The sequence below is a fragment of the Phycodurus eques genome, chromosome 23 (assembly GCF_024500275.1).
Source record: "Phycodurus eques isolate BA_2022a chromosome 23, UOR_Pequ_1.1, whole genome shotgun sequence".
Taxonomy (NCBI): domain Eukaryota; kingdom Metazoa; phylum Chordata; class Actinopteri; order Syngnathiformes; family Syngnathidae; genus Phycodurus; species Phycodurus eques.
Genome location: NC_084547.1, coordinates 5,195,742 through 5,211,031, shown reverse-complemented (window position 1 = coordinate 5,211,031; position 15,290 = coordinate 5,195,742). Strand labels below are relative to the sequence as shown.

At 50.0% G+C, this 15,290-nt stretch overlaps 3 protein-coding genes and 1 long non-coding RNA gene across 10 annotated transcripts; 2 read left to right on the top strand and 2 right to left on the bottom strand.

The window, feature by feature from the left end:
* The first annotated feature begins 110 nt into the window (after positions 1-110).
* On the top strand, positions 111-12,116 carry camta2 (calmodulin binding transcription activator 2). 6 transcript variants are annotated; one of them, XM_061669180.1, is made up of 26 exons: positions 111-296; positions 799-892; positions 971-1,059; positions 1,934-2,001; positions 2,057-2,192; positions 2,271-2,342; positions 2,470-2,617; positions 2,696-2,824; positions 3,135-3,318; positions 3,971-4,709; positions 4,994-5,464; positions 5,762-5,888; positions 5,965-6,099; positions 6,681-6,850; positions 6,905-7,086; positions 7,307-7,385; positions 7,469-7,670; positions 7,742-7,867; positions 8,195-8,328; positions 8,408-8,580; positions 8,653-8,875; positions 8,944-9,015; positions 9,205-9,225; positions 9,726-9,922; positions 9,997-10,071; positions 10,133-12,116. In XM_061669180.1, the coding sequence occupies exons 2-26, from the start codon at positions 856-858 to the stop codon at positions 10,185-10,187; spliced, it is 4,044 nt and encodes a 1,347-aa protein (XP_061525164.1). In that variant the 5' UTR covers positions 111-296; positions 799-855; the 3' UTR covers positions 10,188-12,116. The 6 variants fall into 6 exon arrangements, with proteins under 6 accessions (XP_061525164.1, XP_061525169.1, XP_061525165.1 ...); XM_061669185.1 differs by lacking the exon at positions 9,205-9,225; XM_061669181.1 differs by lacking the exons at positions 111-296; positions 799-892 and having other exon boundaries at positions 970-1,059; positions 1,880-2,001.
* Positions 10,430-11,221, bottom strand: zgc:85858 (uncharacterized protein LOC405879 homolog). 2 transcript variants are annotated; one of them, XM_061669192.1, is made up of 3 exons: positions 10,971-11,218; positions 10,767-10,842; positions 10,430-10,703 (listed from the first exon to the last, which is right to left on the bottom strand). In XM_061669192.1, exons 1-3 carry the CDS (start codon positions 11,052-11,054, stop codon positions 10,663-10,665), a joined length of 201 nt encoding a protein of 66 aa, XP_061525176.1. In that variant the 5' UTR covers positions 11,055-11,218; the 3' UTR covers positions 10,430-10,662. The 2 variants fall into 2 exon arrangements, with proteins under 2 accessions (XP_061525176.1, XP_061525175.1); XM_061669191.1 differs by having other exon boundaries at positions 10,430-10,842; positions 10,971-11,221.
* Positions 12,117-12,182: 66 nt separating the features above from the next.
* nppcl2 (natriuretic peptide C-like 2) lies at positions 12,183-13,680 on the bottom strand. The gene is made up of 2 exons (XM_061669193.1): positions 13,579-13,680; positions 12,183-12,419 (listed from the first exon to the last, which is right to left on the bottom strand). Exons 1-2 carry the CDS (start codon positions 13,678-13,680, stop codon positions 12,183-12,185), a joined length of 339 nt encoding a protein of 112 aa, XP_061525177.1.
* LOC133397837 (uncharacterized) lies at positions 13,474-15,290 on the top strand. Its single transcript, XR_009767698.1, has 3 exons — positions 13,474-13,686; positions 14,591-14,647; positions 15,191-15,290. It is a non-coding gene; the product is annotated as an uncharacterized LOC133397837 (long non-coding RNA).

Genomic DNA, 15,290 nt, shown 5'->3' with positions numbered 1-15,290 from the left:
GTGCCGCTGTTCTCATGTTTAGCCAGCAGATGGAGCTCCTTTTAAGTGCGTCAACTAGTTTCTCCATCCCAAGTTTCAAGCATTCCATTCCAGTTTTGGTTTGCCAGCAGTCATCCCGCTACCTGATCTCTACTAGAATCTACCATCCCACTGCTATTCGCTGTAAAGCAGAAATTGACGAATCTACCAGCGCATGTTCAGTCGGCATTACGGTAAAAGCACTCCTACTGGGCATTACGGTGTCTGCGCCAAGACGTCAGAGGAAAGTAAGATGGCTGCCGGTCTGAAGGCGGAAGGTAAAGTAGTTTGTGGAGGTGTTTGTGTCGAACCGCCGTTATTGGTGACGTGTCCCCAGCTTGAGCGTCGGCCGGCACCGCCGCACTCTGTGGTAATAGAGTGTATAATTATTTCGGAGGCGTCAAATCAGTGCTGTTAGCATGGTTAGCACAGCAGGGCTAATGAGCAGCTAATGATAAATATTACTCTCACTTGACCACTTTGACTTGGTGTAACGCGTTTTGGTTTAGTTGAGCGTGTTATGTAAGATGTTATTAATTATTAAAGCAGTTAAAAAAAAAGTTCGCTTCCGGGAGTGAGTAGAGCTTGTAGCCGGCGGAGATGCACCGGGAGTTGGGCGAGTGGCTAAGTGAGTGCCCGGTCTGATTCAGGCCTCCACAAGCAAAGGCACCCTCCCGTAACGGTGGTTGCTAGGCAACAAGGAACTGTGTTTTCCCATAGTTGGCCACTGTGAGTTCAGTGCGTGTGTGCGCGTGTGTGTGTGTGTGTGTGTGTGTGTAGTGGGTCAGTGCAGGTGGCCGTGCTTCTTGTGAGACCACCCTGCATGGACTCATCGCCATGAGCAACAAGGAGATGGTTTCCACAGGTTACACTGGTCAGTGTCAGCTCTGTTGCTATGGTAACCCTGTACATGGAAATATCAAGCTATGATGTAGTGTGTGTGTGTGTTTAGAGAGTAAAGGACAGAGGAACAAGCTGCTGGAGTGCCTCCCTCGCTCGTCCTGTCTGCCCAACGAGCGTCTGAGATGGAACACTAATGATGTAAGTGTGTGTAGACTAACTAGCAGAGACGCTACTCTACTAACGAACATTTGACTTGCGACCAGCATTTCGGTCATATGGGCCTGTCAGCCGATCATGAGTGTATTTCTTGTGATGTGGTCACATGGGTTACACGGCCAATCAGATGCATAAATAACGTAACAAGGAAGCGGCGAGAGCGCTGTAAGCAGCCCAGCTAAGCGACGTGCCTACATATAGCCGACCCAGAACTACATTTTAAGCACAATGGCTCTTGACTTTATCCCGAGACAAGACCACAATAATATCGAGGCACTTTTGATATCGTGACTACGTGAAATACGGAAAACGTAATATAACAGCACATTATGTGGAGCTGTTCATAAAAGTAAGTAAAATAAATCCTATTCACCAGAGATGCTCATTATTAAATGTATTGTGTCTCCATTGCTACAAATGTGTTTTGCCTGTCTAACTTGGCCTGTTCTGACAAACCAATCAGAGGACAGAAAATGCTGCTATCTTTGAGGTCGGATTTGGAATTTGACTGGTCCAAGAAACCATCCCATTGCTAATATAGTTTAAGTTACAAGGGCCAGCACTACTTATTCCGAAAGCCCTGGGCAGATTAGATGGACATGGAAACACATAGAGGCTGTAATCTGATTGGACAAAAAAATATATTAAAAACATACAAATAGGGGAAGCGGTGTGGACAAAAGAAATGGATTACAAAGCCTCGAGCATACCGAAAGCTGTCATCTTCTTACGAATAAATAAAAACTTCGGATACCCTTCTTAACGTATTTGTAACTAGGGTAGTGTGTTTTTTTTCATCCAGTCTTGATGGGAGATGAGGTCTTTTCCACATAACAGAGCCTGTGTTTGTCTACAGGAGATCGCGTCTTATCTGGTAAGCTTTGACAAGCATGACGAGTGGCTCTCCTGCACCCTGAAAACCAGGTACACACACACATTCATAAAGATGGTGGACTCTTCTAACCGTAGATTGTTTCAGGCCAAAGAACGGCAGCATCATCCTCTACAATAGAAAGAAGGTCAAGTACAGGAAAGATGGCTACTGCTGGAAGAAACGCAAGGATGGGAAGGACACCCGAGAGGACCACATGAAGCTGAAGGTGCAAGGCATGGAGGTGAGCAGCGGCGCCCCCCGGGGGTTTGTTCACCAGTAGCGCAGTCATGATGGAGTGTGTCTTTAATTGCGCTTGCAGTGTCTCTACGGTAACTACGTCCATTCCGCCATTGTGCCAACATTCCACCGCCGGTGCTATTGGCTGCTGCAAGTAAGCGCACACAGTGTTGCCCAACCTTTATTGAGCAAACACGCACACCAAATGATCTCAAGTTGGGAATCACATGCATAAACATACCAACGCCAAATATACAGTTGTGCCTTTTGCATTTGAACAGAACCCAGACATTGTGCTGGTCCATTACCTGAACGTGCCCTCCCTAGAGGATTCTGGGAAATGCAGTCCACTGCTGTGTGCCGTGACCAGTCGCCACGACAGCATGAAATGGAACCGCGACGACTTGCTCGGACAGCTCAAGCCCATGTGTACGACGCACTCCGTGGCACGTGTGTACACACGCGTAGTACACGTCAATGCAGTGTGTGTGTGTGTGTGTGTGTCAGTTCACAGCATCAAGTGTTCCGGCGGGAGTGGTGATTTCAGCATCGAGGAGATGGTGCAGCTCATCCTGGAGCGCCAGAGAACCAAACCGCAGCCGCGCACGCACGCCTGCCTCTGTAACGGCAACCAGGGTAACGCCCCCTCTGTGACATCACACACATGCGCTCGACCAGCGGTGGGCAGAGTACGGTTCAAGCGTTTACATGAAAAAGAGTCCTCTATTACTTGGTGTGTTAATTCAGACTTTTTTTGTTTGTTTGTTTTTTTCCCAAAAAGTGATTAGTTAAAATGTATTTATTCATTCATTTTGTCAGATAATAGATTTATTTGACTAATAGATTTTGTTGTAAATCGTCAAATCACAATTTACAAAAATCTTTTTACGTATAACTGTAACTTCGTTTGTGAGAGATAATTTGTCAGTTATAATGTGTGTGTCAGGACGGAACATTCCCCACAGCTGCAACAGCACCAAGCATCGGATCATCTCCCCCAAGCTGCCCCCCTCGTCCTCCTCGCCGCTGTCCTTGGAGACGGGGGAGCTTGGGGGCGGCGGGGGGGACGCCAAACTGCCCCAGCTCCAGGCTCAGGGCAGCCCCGCCTCCTCTCCCAGCCCCGCCTCCACGTAAGTCGGCATTAGCAGAAATAAGCGACTGTACCTAATGTATTGTCCTTCTTGTTTACTTCTGTGGGGTCTAAAGACAGTTGGCAAAGCAGCTTAATGGCACACTACTACCACCAACTGATATTTTCCTTCTACTGCAAGGAAACCAATGTGAATTGATGGTGACCAGGTGGCGGTCTGAAGCACACTCATATCTCAAATTTTGATCTTATCTCAAGACAAAATTCGCCTCGTAACTCAAAAAGCTCGTAAGTCAAGGCACCATTATATAGCAAAAATGTTCATCTTTGTCATTATATTTCCTACAAAAGCTTTATGGGTTGATTTGAAATCTATGAATTTGGCTGTTTTTGTATTTGATTTATGGATGATTGTTCATTTTGATAAAATGGCAACTTTTGTTTTGTAGGTTTTACAACAATACTTATTGTGACCTTTTCTAATTTCACCCCTGACAAAAACGCCATTTTACTAAAGAACTAAAACTAACACTAAAATGAATAACTAAACTGAGCAACAAACAACAACTGGCAAAACTTTTCTAAAAGCTAATAGACAACTAACTGAATTTGAAAAACAAAAAGTCAAAACAGAATAAAAATGAAAGAGCCCCAAACTATTCTAACCTTGACCCCGTGTGGTGCTCTTGCAGGTCGGCCACGTCCCCGCCACTGACCACCGTGGCGCTGCCGCACAATGCCCTCATCGTCATGGCGACCACCACCGCCATCTCCAGGGGCGGCGGAGAGGATCCGCCCAAGGAGAGCCTGTCGCTGGGCCGCTCCAGCCAATTACTTCTCTCGCCCTCCCTCCCCCATCACGGCAAGCCTCCCTTGCCCTGCCCGCCCTCCCCCACAACTCCCTCCCACCCCGCGCCCGTGCACCACACCCTCTCCCTCACCCTCCTTCCCTCGCCCGTCATAGGAGGCCTGCTTCTCGCTCCCTCCTCTTCCGACTCCCCTCCCCTGTCTTTTTCTTCACCCTCTCTCCCCCCGCCATTCCTCCCGCCCGCTTTTGACCCAGACTCCTTCCTGAACTCCCCCAAGCAGGGCCAGACATACGGCGGACCCCTTCCTCCCATCATCTGCGCCGCCTCCTCCCCGCTCTCTCCCTCCTCTCTGGCGCTGTCGCCCACGTCCACCCCGCCCTCGTCCATCTCCCCTCCCTCGTCGCTGTCTTCGTCCTCCTGCGAGACGGACAGGAAGGACTCGGCCTCGCTTCCGCCTTCCTTCCTCCTGTCGCCCACTTCCTCGGTGGCGCCGCCACTCCTTCCCCTCTGTCTGGAGCTGGGAGCTGTCGAGGTCCCGGCGGAGGCGGTGGGATGCGACCTTGAGGGAAATGAGCGGGGAGATGACGTTCGCAGCCTAGCGCCTCCCACGAAGCTGCAGCAGGTGAGCGCACGTTGGTGCTGGGCAACAAATTTGAGCTTTCAGCGAACGCTTCCACTTACAACATGGATGCAAACCGAGAGGACCTAGTTTACAAAAGCGCAGTCAGTCTTGCCATTTGACTCCTCTAGTGACTTCAAATGCACAACATGACCGGAATCATTTTCATATTTTGTTTCCGTACGACAAGAAATGTAGCCCTGTGGAAGATGTAAGATTTAGATAGATTTAAGTGCATATGCATTTTGCGTGACCATAATCACCACGGTAACGTCTGTGTGGTGCAGCCCAGCCTGTCGTCAACGCCAGGAAGTGGCACCGCATCGCAGGAGCGGCCCTACGGTCACCTGCCCGGACCCCCCGCCTCCGCCAACCCAGAAGATGTCACCATGGAAACCTCCGCTCAGGCGCCGCCCGCCCTGCAGGTGAAGGAGGTCAACGGGCCGGGCCACGATGCCGACACCCCTCCCATGGACACGCAGCAGGAAGTGGAGGATCTAGAAATCTCCTTCGACAGCCAGTTTCCGGACCTCATCTCTGACCTCATCACAGTGGAGGCCAATCCTGTGGCGGCGGCGCCTCCTTCCGCTCCCGCCGACGTGGCCCCCAACCCGGTCGTTTTCTCAGCTGGGATTCGCTACGTGGTGCCCCCGCAACCTTCCCCTTCCACTTCCTTCCTCCCCTTTCCTCACCCGCTGCCGTCTTCGTCGCCGCTCGCCTCCATCACGGACTTCTCCCCGGAGTGGTCGTATCCCGAGGTAACCCGCAGCCACAACCTGCTTTTATGGAACAGCTGTTTTGCAGTCTTGGCAAAAGTACTCACACTCTGTATTTAAGTAGAAGTGGAGGTACTTGTGTAAGAAACAAAAATTCATGATTCCGCTCATCACAAGTAATTTGTGCTTCCAATTCTCCAGACAATCCGCGATAAAAGTAAAAAAAAAAAAGTGTAGAAAGTGCACATATGTGCTTAGAAATGTAGCGAGTAAACGGTTGCCAGAAAACCAGATACTCCATTGAAGTACAGATTTCCTGACTGTGTGTGTATTGTGCAGGGTGGGGTGAAAGTGTTGATCACAGGACCGTGGAGTGAGCAGTCGGGTCGCTACACGTGCGTATTTGATCAGAGCGCTGTCCCGGCTTCGCTGATCCAGCCCGGCGTGCTGCGCTGCTACTGCCCTGGTACACACGCGCACATGCATGCATGCACACTCAAAGGTACAAAGTCTAACTGGACCTTTTGGTCTTCTCTCCACAGCCCACGAGGCCGGTCTGGTGTGTCTTCAGGTTGTGGAGTCCGGGGGTTCCGTGTCATCGTCGGTTCTGTTCGAGTACCGCGCCAGGAATGCCAGCTCGCTGCCCAGCTCTCAGCTCGACTGGCTGTCATTGGACGGTCTGTTCCGTTATTACCGCCACGTTCCTAACAAACACTAACTGTTATTTATTCCATATGCTGCAGCTTTAACTACGGATGCAACTAACAATTATTTTTAATAATCAATTAATCTGTCAATTGTTTTTTTTTTCCATTAATCGACTAATCGTTACTGCTGTGGTCCATAACATGAAAGAAAATCAGCAAAAATGTTGATCGTTTTCCAAAGTAAAAGCAGATGTTTGCAAATGTCTTATTTTGATTAAACAAAAATAATTCATCTGCTTTCATTGAAGACTCCAGAAATCAGAATATTTACTGTTGAGGCTGAAATTGCCAGGATTTGGACAACTAAGTTAAACAAGGTCTCTAAACGATTAATCGATAATCCAAATTGTTGTACGTCTACTTTTAACATTACACTGTAAATACTGTTATTTATTCACGGTATATTTCATTTTAGTCTGGTATTGTTTAAAGTGTTTTTTATTTGTAAACACAAATTTGGAGTTGCACCCCAATTTTTTTTGTCTCAGCACTGTTCTGTTCCAGTCTAATCGAGTGACCGCTGAGCTCTTTTTGTGCTTTCTGTTCTCCAGACAATCAATTCAGGGTGTCCATCCTGGAGCGCCTGGAGCAGATGGAGCGCAGGATGGCAGCGATGGCGGCCCGCGACATCGCGCAACGACAACAGCAGCAGCAGCGACGTGGCAGCCAAATGGCCGCCACCGCACCCCTTCCTCCGCACACACCCGAGGACCGCAACCAGGTGAGGAGGCTTGACCCGCGGCCGTGACGACGACATCATCTAACTCATCATCAGTCGTCCCAGTGGTTCGAGAGGAGGATCGTGCGAGTGTGCGAGAGGATGATGAGAGGAGTGCGGTGGAGCGGAGGCGACGAAGAGCGGCTTCAACACTCGGCGCTCCACCGAGGGATGACGCTGCTCCACCTGGCCGCCGCGCAGGGTTACACTCATCTGATACACACGCTGATAACCTGGAGGTATGCACGCACGCACACACTTTCACCTAAAAACATTTTTTTCCACCATTATTCAACCAATTAATTAATGAGGTATATAAATTTTAAAAAACACATTTTAATTAGGCAACATTTGTAAAAACTGCTAGATTCATGCAAATAATATTACATTATTCTTGATGTAAAATGTGCTCTGCTGTCTGAATTAAAGCCCGTACGTGAATCCACTTGATGTTTGTAGACGTGTACACAGCGACAGTTTGGACCTGGAACAGGAAGTTGACCCTCTTAACGTGGACCACTTCTCCTGCACGCCGCTGGTACAACACATTCTCTGTTTGCCGATTGGCCGGTTCAGACTTGGGGTCAAAATGCTCAGTCGCCACGGTTACCCGTGTTTCAGATGTGGGCTTGCGCTCTGGGCCACCGGAGCGCGGCGGAGCTCCTGTACAGCTGGAGCGGCGTGGCTCTCGGGATCCCGGACTCGCTGGGCCGCCTCCCGCTGGCCGTGGCCCGCTCGCGAGGGCACACGTGTCTGGCCGCCGCTTTGGAGGAGCTGCACACGCTTGCCGCGGCCTCGCCCGCGTCGACGAGCCCGGACACAGGTGACGCGCGCGGCGTCATCGTCATAGTCACCTTTGCCCTCTCACAATCTTGCCTCTGCCTCTCCCTGCAGGCGTCAGCTCCTCCAGCAGCCTCCCCTCCTCTCCCTCCCAAAGTTCGGCCGCCCCCATGGACACCTCCCCCTCGTCCCCATCCTCATCCTCCTTGTCCTGCTTGCCAGTGGAGGAGCCGCACGCAGGTAAGATTAGATTAATTTACAGTTACTATATTGAATTTCATTTTTATAGCGCCAAATCACAACAGAAGTCATGTCGGGGTACTTGACATATTGACCAGGTCTAAAACCACACTCCTGACTTATTGAAAGGCTAACTACTTTCCCATTAGCCGTTTTATTACGTTTCAGACTCAGTGATAAAGAAATACTTCCGTTTTTTAAATACATGTGTTGCAAATGACACTTGAGAGAAAACTTCACAAGTAACTGATTCGAGAATTGGCGAGGGTTGCCTGTACAAGTATGGCGTCTGTGCAGGACTGGCGTTCTCACTCTTGCTTCTTGCAGCTTTGACCCTCTCGGAGTGTCCGAACGAGGGCCCTGCGTGCCCCCGCCTGGCGCCCACGCTGGCAGAGCAGCTCCTGAGCTACAGCGACAACATGGAGAACGAGGAGGACGAGGAGGATGAGGAGGAAGAGGAGGTGGAACGACTGCACGCCGCACAAAATGTCTGTTGCCACAGGGACACACGTGTTGACTCTCTCGCCTCCCGTGTGATAGGTCGACATGGCGACACTTGCGGAGCAAATCATAGAGGCGACGCCGGAGCGAATCAAACACGAGGAATTTGCCGGGGGGGCCGACTCGATGCTCAGTGAGAGGCGGGACATCCAGGACACCTGGCTGGCGACCTACCTGGACACGGTGGACGCCCACGCGGATGCCCTGCCCAGGTAGCCCCGTACGCGCTGTGCACATACACCACAATTTAGTTCGCAGTCTACAACTTGTCCGCATAGCAACAGGGTTCTGCGTCTGCGCAGGCGGGTGTGCCCCCCCTCGCCTCTCAGCGCGTTGGCCCTCCAGAGGTTGCGCCCTCCCTCCTCTGCGGCATGGGCAGAGTTTCTGAACGCGTCGGCCAACGGGAGGATGGAGCGCGACTTTGCCCTGCTGACGCTGACGGACGGCGAGCAGAGGGAGCTCTACGAGGCGGCCAGGATCATCCAGAACGCCTTCCGGAGATACAAGGTGAGCTTTTTACGCTTGCGCATACTGCCCCCTGCTGAGCCTCATGCTCACTGCCTCTGTGTGTGCAGGGTCGCAGGTTAAAGGAGCAGCAGGACATGGCCGCAGCCGTCATTCAGAGATGCTACCGCAAATATAAACAGGTGTGTGTTAGTGTTTTTATGCCTTTTTTTCCATTTTTTTTTTTTTTTTTTTACATTAACATAAATCCTAAAAAAAATAAATGAAAATTGGAGAATTCTTGTATTTTAAGGCCATATTGCCCAGTCCTAGTGTGTCCTCCAGATTCACTAACACTTAACTGCTGCCTCTCTACCTCCCTCTCTGGCTAGCTAACATGGATAGCTCTCAAGGTAATATGGTGACCAGTAGACCTAGATGTGTGTGTGTGTGTGTGTGTGTGTTTGTCAGTAAGTGTAAGAAGCCCGCCATAGACTAACCAATGTAACTGAACTACACAGAACTGGATAATAGTGAACAAATCAAACATTTGGGCAGAAAGTAGGTGCCACCCGTTTAGCCAAAACAGTACCACAGACAAACCGTTTAGTCAAAAAAACTAGTTAAGCGTCAAATGTTCCTGTGTTTAACCAGTTTGGGACGTAATCTGGTTAAGCCACAATCGCTATCCTCGGCAACCCATTTATGCAGAAAACACACTAAACCTCGAATGCTACCATGTGCCACCGGTCAAGGCAGATAAAAGGTTAGGTAAGCCCCTGTTGTGTTATGGCGACATTAAGGAGGCTTAATTGGTACAAGTGTCTGGAGTAGTGGTCAAATATGAAATATTTTCCACCATCTTCTGTTGACCGGAGATCACTTCCTATCTCTTCTTCGCCCCCGCCCCCAGTACGCCATCTACAAGAAGATGACCCAGGCGGCCATCTTGATCCAGTCCAAGTTTCGCTCATACTACGAGCAGAAGCGCTTCCAGCAGAGTCGGCGCGCGGCTGTGCTCATCCAGCAGTACTACCGCAGCTACAAGGAGTACGAGAGGCTCAAACAGAGCCCGGGCATCTGCGGCGCAGGCCACAACCCCAAAATCAAGTAAACACGGTGTCCATTGTGTGTGTCTGAACCTACCAGTCCCGGATTGATTGTGAGCCTGCGCTGTCCACCAGGGGGACCTACCTGACCAAGAAACAGGACCAGGCTGCACGCAAGATCATGAGGTTCCTGAGACGTTGCAGGCACCGGTAAAACACACACACACACCAAACGACTCGCCAATGATCTGACAGACTCGTATTGGTGCAGGATCAAGGAGCTGAAGCAGAACCGGGAGCTGGAGAGACGAGGTCTGACCACGTAAAACCACAGCGTAGACCCCCGCTCGGCATCCTGATGAATGTAGTTCCTGACAGGGAGTGCGTGGAGGCCAATGTCCATCTTTGTTCATATTGACATGTCGGTACGCATGAATCCACACGTACAATACACGGGACTTTTCAAATGCTGTTATTTATGACTGCAAGTGAGTCTTAATGAACTGAACTGTGATTCAGAGACAGCAGTCTCACTCGTTTTGCATGACATCGACAAAAGAGGCATGTAGAGAAATATATCAGCTTTATTTCAAACACGCTTTGAACATCAAAAAAGCAAAGCATTGTGAAATGTGTCGTTCACATGCTTTGTGTGTGTGTGTATGTAAAAAAAAAAATTAAAACAAAACAATCATCAATATCTGATCAACAATGAAAACAAACTAAACAATGACTAAACGAGAACAGTGTGTATGTGTCAACAAGGTCCGGGGAACATCAGAGCGGCTCAGCTCCGGGTCATCACATGCCCTGTCTGATACTTTGGATGATCTGGAAGATGGCTGCAACACACATTGACACGCTCAAGTGGAGGACTTGAAGTGCTGACGTCTGAATGGACTCACCTGATCCACAAACCACGAAGACGAAGAGCGCCAGAAGCCACGGACCCACCGGAGACTTGTCTTCGTTGACCGGCCGCTGCAAGACAAAAACTCCCGCGGTCATTTTCGGAATGGAAGCAGCTCAGAGCAGCAAATGACGTAGAAATCGAGGCGCTAAAAGAGCGTCGGTCCGGTTAGCTGTGCTCCTTCGCTGTCGGTAACTACCGAGGTTTTCTGGACGTGTCCCCGCTGCGTGATGGTTTTGCTGTGCCGTTCGTTCGCCACCTTCATTCGCTGCACCGCCGACATGGTTGCGGACCGGAGTAGAACCGGGACGGGAGGGCGACGACGCGGATTGGTACCGAAAGAGCGGCGCTGCTCCTCGCGGCAGACCTTAACTGTTAGCAATAGCCACCAGGCGGAGGGGAGCTCGTCACGTGACGCGGTGGTTAGCAATAGCCTCCAGACGCAGGCCTGCTCGTCACGTGACGCGATGAGACTTCTTCGCGGCATTCAAGCGTCGGTGGGCTTAGACCGCCGCCAGCTGGACGGCGTCGCAATCATTTTTACCCTCACGGAAATCAAAAGTGAAAGGAAATCAGTGAAGCTAATGTGTGTTTTTTTTAATCAAAGCGTGAACGTCAACCAGACAAAATGATTAAAATGGGAATGTATAACTTCCAAAGTGAACGTCTCATAGACATGACAAACCAAAACAAAAATCGCTCAAGCAGTAATTCGATTCATACAAAATAAAAGCGAGTACAATACAGCTCAACGTAACAGGAAAAAGTATTGTATTTTTTTTTCTTAACCAAAGTACATGTCAGCTTCCTTTTAAACGGGGCCTATTGACCCGTGGGTTGGACCGTGTGTCATCGAAGTTATTTAACCCTGGTTTACATCACTCTGAGGACAAGTGTTAGCAAAAATTACATAGATGGCCTCAGCTTTTGACGCATGGGTTGTGTCAAGGTTGCTGATGATAGAGGTTGTTGTTGTTTTTTGCTCCAGATTCCTCCTCATTCAAGGTGGAAATCTACCCTAATGAAGACAATTGTGAAAGAAAAGAATGGATAATTGGCCTAAACCAAAGTGATTCTTGGGTTTGACCATGTGTCAAGAGGGGATCGTAGAGATTATTTTTCCCAACACTGATATCCACCAGTTTTGTAATCATTCGAAGACATTTACCCAATGAGTACTGGAGAAAAAAAGATGGATTTGTGATTGAAGTAGAAGACAACTAATGAACTTTTTCCTCTTTATTTCATTCTTTCTGTCACACACACTTTCATCCAGTAATGGAATGTTGTCCCAGTACAACAACTTGTCAACACTCAAATGCACATGTTTAACACACGCTTGTCTTGTCAATCGCACGCAGTCTTCCAGCAGCCTTTTGCCATGCATGGGTCAGAGGTAGCGTGTCAGAGTTCAGCATCCGAGACGGCTGACCGCGCCGATGCGATCCATCTTCAAGCCGAAGCATCCTCGTCCTCCCAGCGCCGTCCACTTCCCGCCGCGCCTCCTCATCTTGGCGTGTCGCCGCAGGTCGTCCACGAGGGAGCGTGACCCCGCCGCCGCCGGACCTTCCGCTGAGCCCTCGGACGGGGGCGGCGGCGGGGCCATGAGGAGAGAGGAGAGCCGCGAGCCAAACAGTGCGGTCATGGCCTGACAACACAAGCAAGACATCAGTAAGTTTGCTGACTGAAAAGGAAATTAAGTGGGACCGCGGTGCGGTAGTGGTTCGCACGTCTGCCTCACAGTTCTGAGGCTCGAGGTTTGACTCTTGGAGTTTGCTTGCCCTCTCTCGCCCCCCGTTCTTGCATTGCTCTCTTCCCCACAGGTTTTCATGTGGGCTGAGGTCTGGAGGCCACTACACCATCTCAATATGCTTCTTCTCGAGCCTCTCCCCGGTCGTATGTTTCGGGTGACGCTCGTGCTGCAAGGCCGCGCCGCGTCTCCGAGGTGTTTTTGACAGTACAGGGCTGCGTTCCCGCCCGCGTGATTGACTGTGACAATGGTGGTGTTTGCCTCATACTGACACTTTTTCATCTTCCAAACACGGCAGGTCAACTTGATGCCAAATAGCTCAACTTTGCTTGTATCTGACCACAGCAGATGTTCACTGGCCAACGTAAGGGGCCCTATAAACAGTACGACAACGCAGGCAGTTTTCCGAGTCAGTGAGGTCGCAATTGCCTTCAGTTTATTAGCAAGTTCTCGCCATGTATTTTAAGATAGCTCGCTTAGCTTAACTTCAAACTCTTTCAAGCCAAGAGCACTGGATGGTCAATCAATTTGTGTCTTTCACACCAATAGTTGTCACTTTCTCACCGAGCCCTTTGCAGATCTTGTCTCTGACATCTTCAGGCTTGCCCTGAGTGGTATAGAGCAATTCTCAAACTTTTGGGCTCCACAGACAATTTTTGTCTTTTCCCGAGCCCCCTTGCAATCTCGACACAAATCAAATGTCCACCCCGAGTTAAATACCCTCTGAATTAAAGAGTTGCATTTTGTATTATTTTAAAAAGGTGCAATGTTACCATAAAAAGTTCCTCTTTTTTAAGAGAGAGAGAGAGGTTATATTTTTTAGATAAGATAAAGTCGTAATATGGTGATGGGCCATGTGGGCACCAGCTAGTCTCTGGGAGCATGAATTCTAGCGGAGTTGCAGGGAATTGAACCCATTATGCATTTTTGATTGATATTTTGTCTGTTACCAAATTCAATAGCATAAAATACATGAGCATATTTTTTGTCGGTCACGACTTGAAGACGCTAACAATCTAATGGTAGGTGACGGAAGGCCATCTGGAGCCGGACCGACCTTGACATCGCGACCCTGAGACGCAGGCCCGGCCTCGGCGGCGAGGTTGAGGATGAAGATAAGGACCAGGAGGGAGAGGAAGGAGGCTGCAGAGGCGTCCATTTTCAGGTCAGTCACGTTGCGCTGAGATTGGCCGGAAGCCGTCGCTCGTTGTCGTGTCGATGCGCTTCGCAGGACTCGTACCGAGATCCCGACACAACTCGTGTCGGTCGTCGTTAGCTAATGAGCCCCAAAAAAAGTTCCTCCCGGTCGGGACGCGTCTGAGGACCGAGGTCCCTGCCGCCCTTTTATATGCATTCGATGGCGTGATGTCACACATGCTTGGTACCGGGGTCGCCGTGGTGACTGCGTGTGTCTTTCACGCACACACACGCAAAGTGAAGGTCTCGTTGGAAGTGTTGAGGCGTTGGGAGTGACTGATGCTTTGACGGGGAGTCACCTGGACATGATTCCGTACATGTTCCATCATCGGTCGTCTTCTGCGAGAGGCGGGGGACACCCTGGACTGGTCGCCAGCCAATTGGGGCGTGCATATAGACAAACAAACCTTGCAATTCACACCTGCGGACAATTTCCGTCCTCCGTGCCGCCTCCTCACAGGTTCTTGTGGGAAAAGTCGTTGGTTACCGACGCGCATCGTCATCGTCACTTTTTTTCCCCCCACGGTGACCCCTGGACATCGCATCCCGCCCCCTCGTAAAGCGTCGCCGTGGCGACCGGGTCGTCCCGGTAAAATATTTCCCGAGGGGTTCACATGGTGCCGACCCAAAGGTGCGGCTAATGACCCGCCCGCCCCGCTTTTGTGTCGGACGCCTTTCAGCAGATTGACGTCATCGCGCGCACACGCAGTCGTGGGCCTTTTTGCCTGGTGATTGATGCGCTATTGTGCCTGTTGGCAATACAGAGAGTGGCCGCACACACGCCCGCACACACACATGCATACATACTGTGTCTCCAGAAAGTAATCACAGAGTTTCACTTTTCCTACATTATCTTGTGTTTGTTTGTACAGGTTAATTGGAGTGGGAATTTCCGTCGATTTGGAATGGCACACACATTTCTATATACGGTAAGCACAAAACAAGCATGAAGTCAAAGTAGTGTCCGTAGACCTCCGAGGCAGGATCGTGCGAGGCGTGGCCGTGAGCGAACCCTTCGGACTGGAATCGGATCGGATCGGAAATCTTTGGAGCGATATGAAAGCTGAAGCAGATCCAAACGGCACAAAGTCTGCCATCGTATTCAAAAATGACTTCAGATTGTGATTGCTGACAAACGTGCAACAACAGACTGTTGACAATGAAGAATTATTATTTTTAAGAAATTAGCAAAAAATTAAAGTCTTATTGTGGGGTGTCTGTGTAGAATTTTGAGGGTTAAAAAAAAGACTTTGGAATAATGATGGAACATGTCTCTCTTTCTCTCCCTTTCTCTTCTCTATTTCTCCCTCTTTTCCCACCTCTCTCCCCCACTTTTTTTTCTCTCTCACACCCCATTTCCCCTCAACCCTTCCGCCTTCCTCACTCTTAACGCCCTCTCTTCTCCCTCTTACCCTCTCATCCCCCTTTCTCTCTCTCTCTCTCTCTCTCTCTTTTTCCACACGTAAACACAGAAGTTGGTGGCAATGGTTTTGTCTTCAATGATGTCTTGTCACATGGCCGCCGCCCATCGCCAGGCAACCGGCGGCCTTCGCCCAAACGTCCACGCTGACG

What these genes read in the sequence shown, in the direction of transcription:
- camta2 (XM_061669180.1), top strand. Translation starts at nt 856, where the DNA reads ATGAGCAACAAGGAGATGGTTTCCACAGGTTACACTG. An exon ending in GTCGACGAGCCCGGACACAG is followed by an intron (nt 7,671 to 7,741) that starts GTGACGCGCGCG and finishes CTCTCCCTGCAG; the next exon opens with GCGTCAGCTCCTCCAGCAGC. An exon ending in CACGCGGATGCCCTGCCCAG is followed by an intron (nt 8,581 to 8,652) that starts GTAGCCCCGTAC and finishes GCATAGCAACAG; the next exon opens with GGTTCTGCGTCTGCGCAGGC.
- zgc:85858 (XM_061669191.1), bottom strand. Translation starts at nt 11,054, where the DNA reads ATGTCGGCGGTGCAGCGAATGAAGGTGGCGAACGAACGGCACAGCAAA. An exon ending in GACACGTCCAGAAAACCTCG is followed by an intron (nt 10,843 to 10,970) that starts GTAGTTACCGAC and finishes TTTGTCTTGCAG; the next exon opens with CGGCCGGTCAACGAAGACAA.
- nppcl2 (XM_061669193.1), bottom strand. Translation starts at nt 13,680, where the DNA reads ATGGACGCCTCTGCAGCCTCCTTCCTCTCCCTCCTGGTCCTTATCTTC. An exon ending in CTCAGGGTCGCGATGTCAAG is followed by an intron (nt 12,420 to 13,578) that starts GTCGGTCCGGCT and finishes TTGTGTTGTCAG; the next exon opens with GCCATGACCGCACTGTTTGG.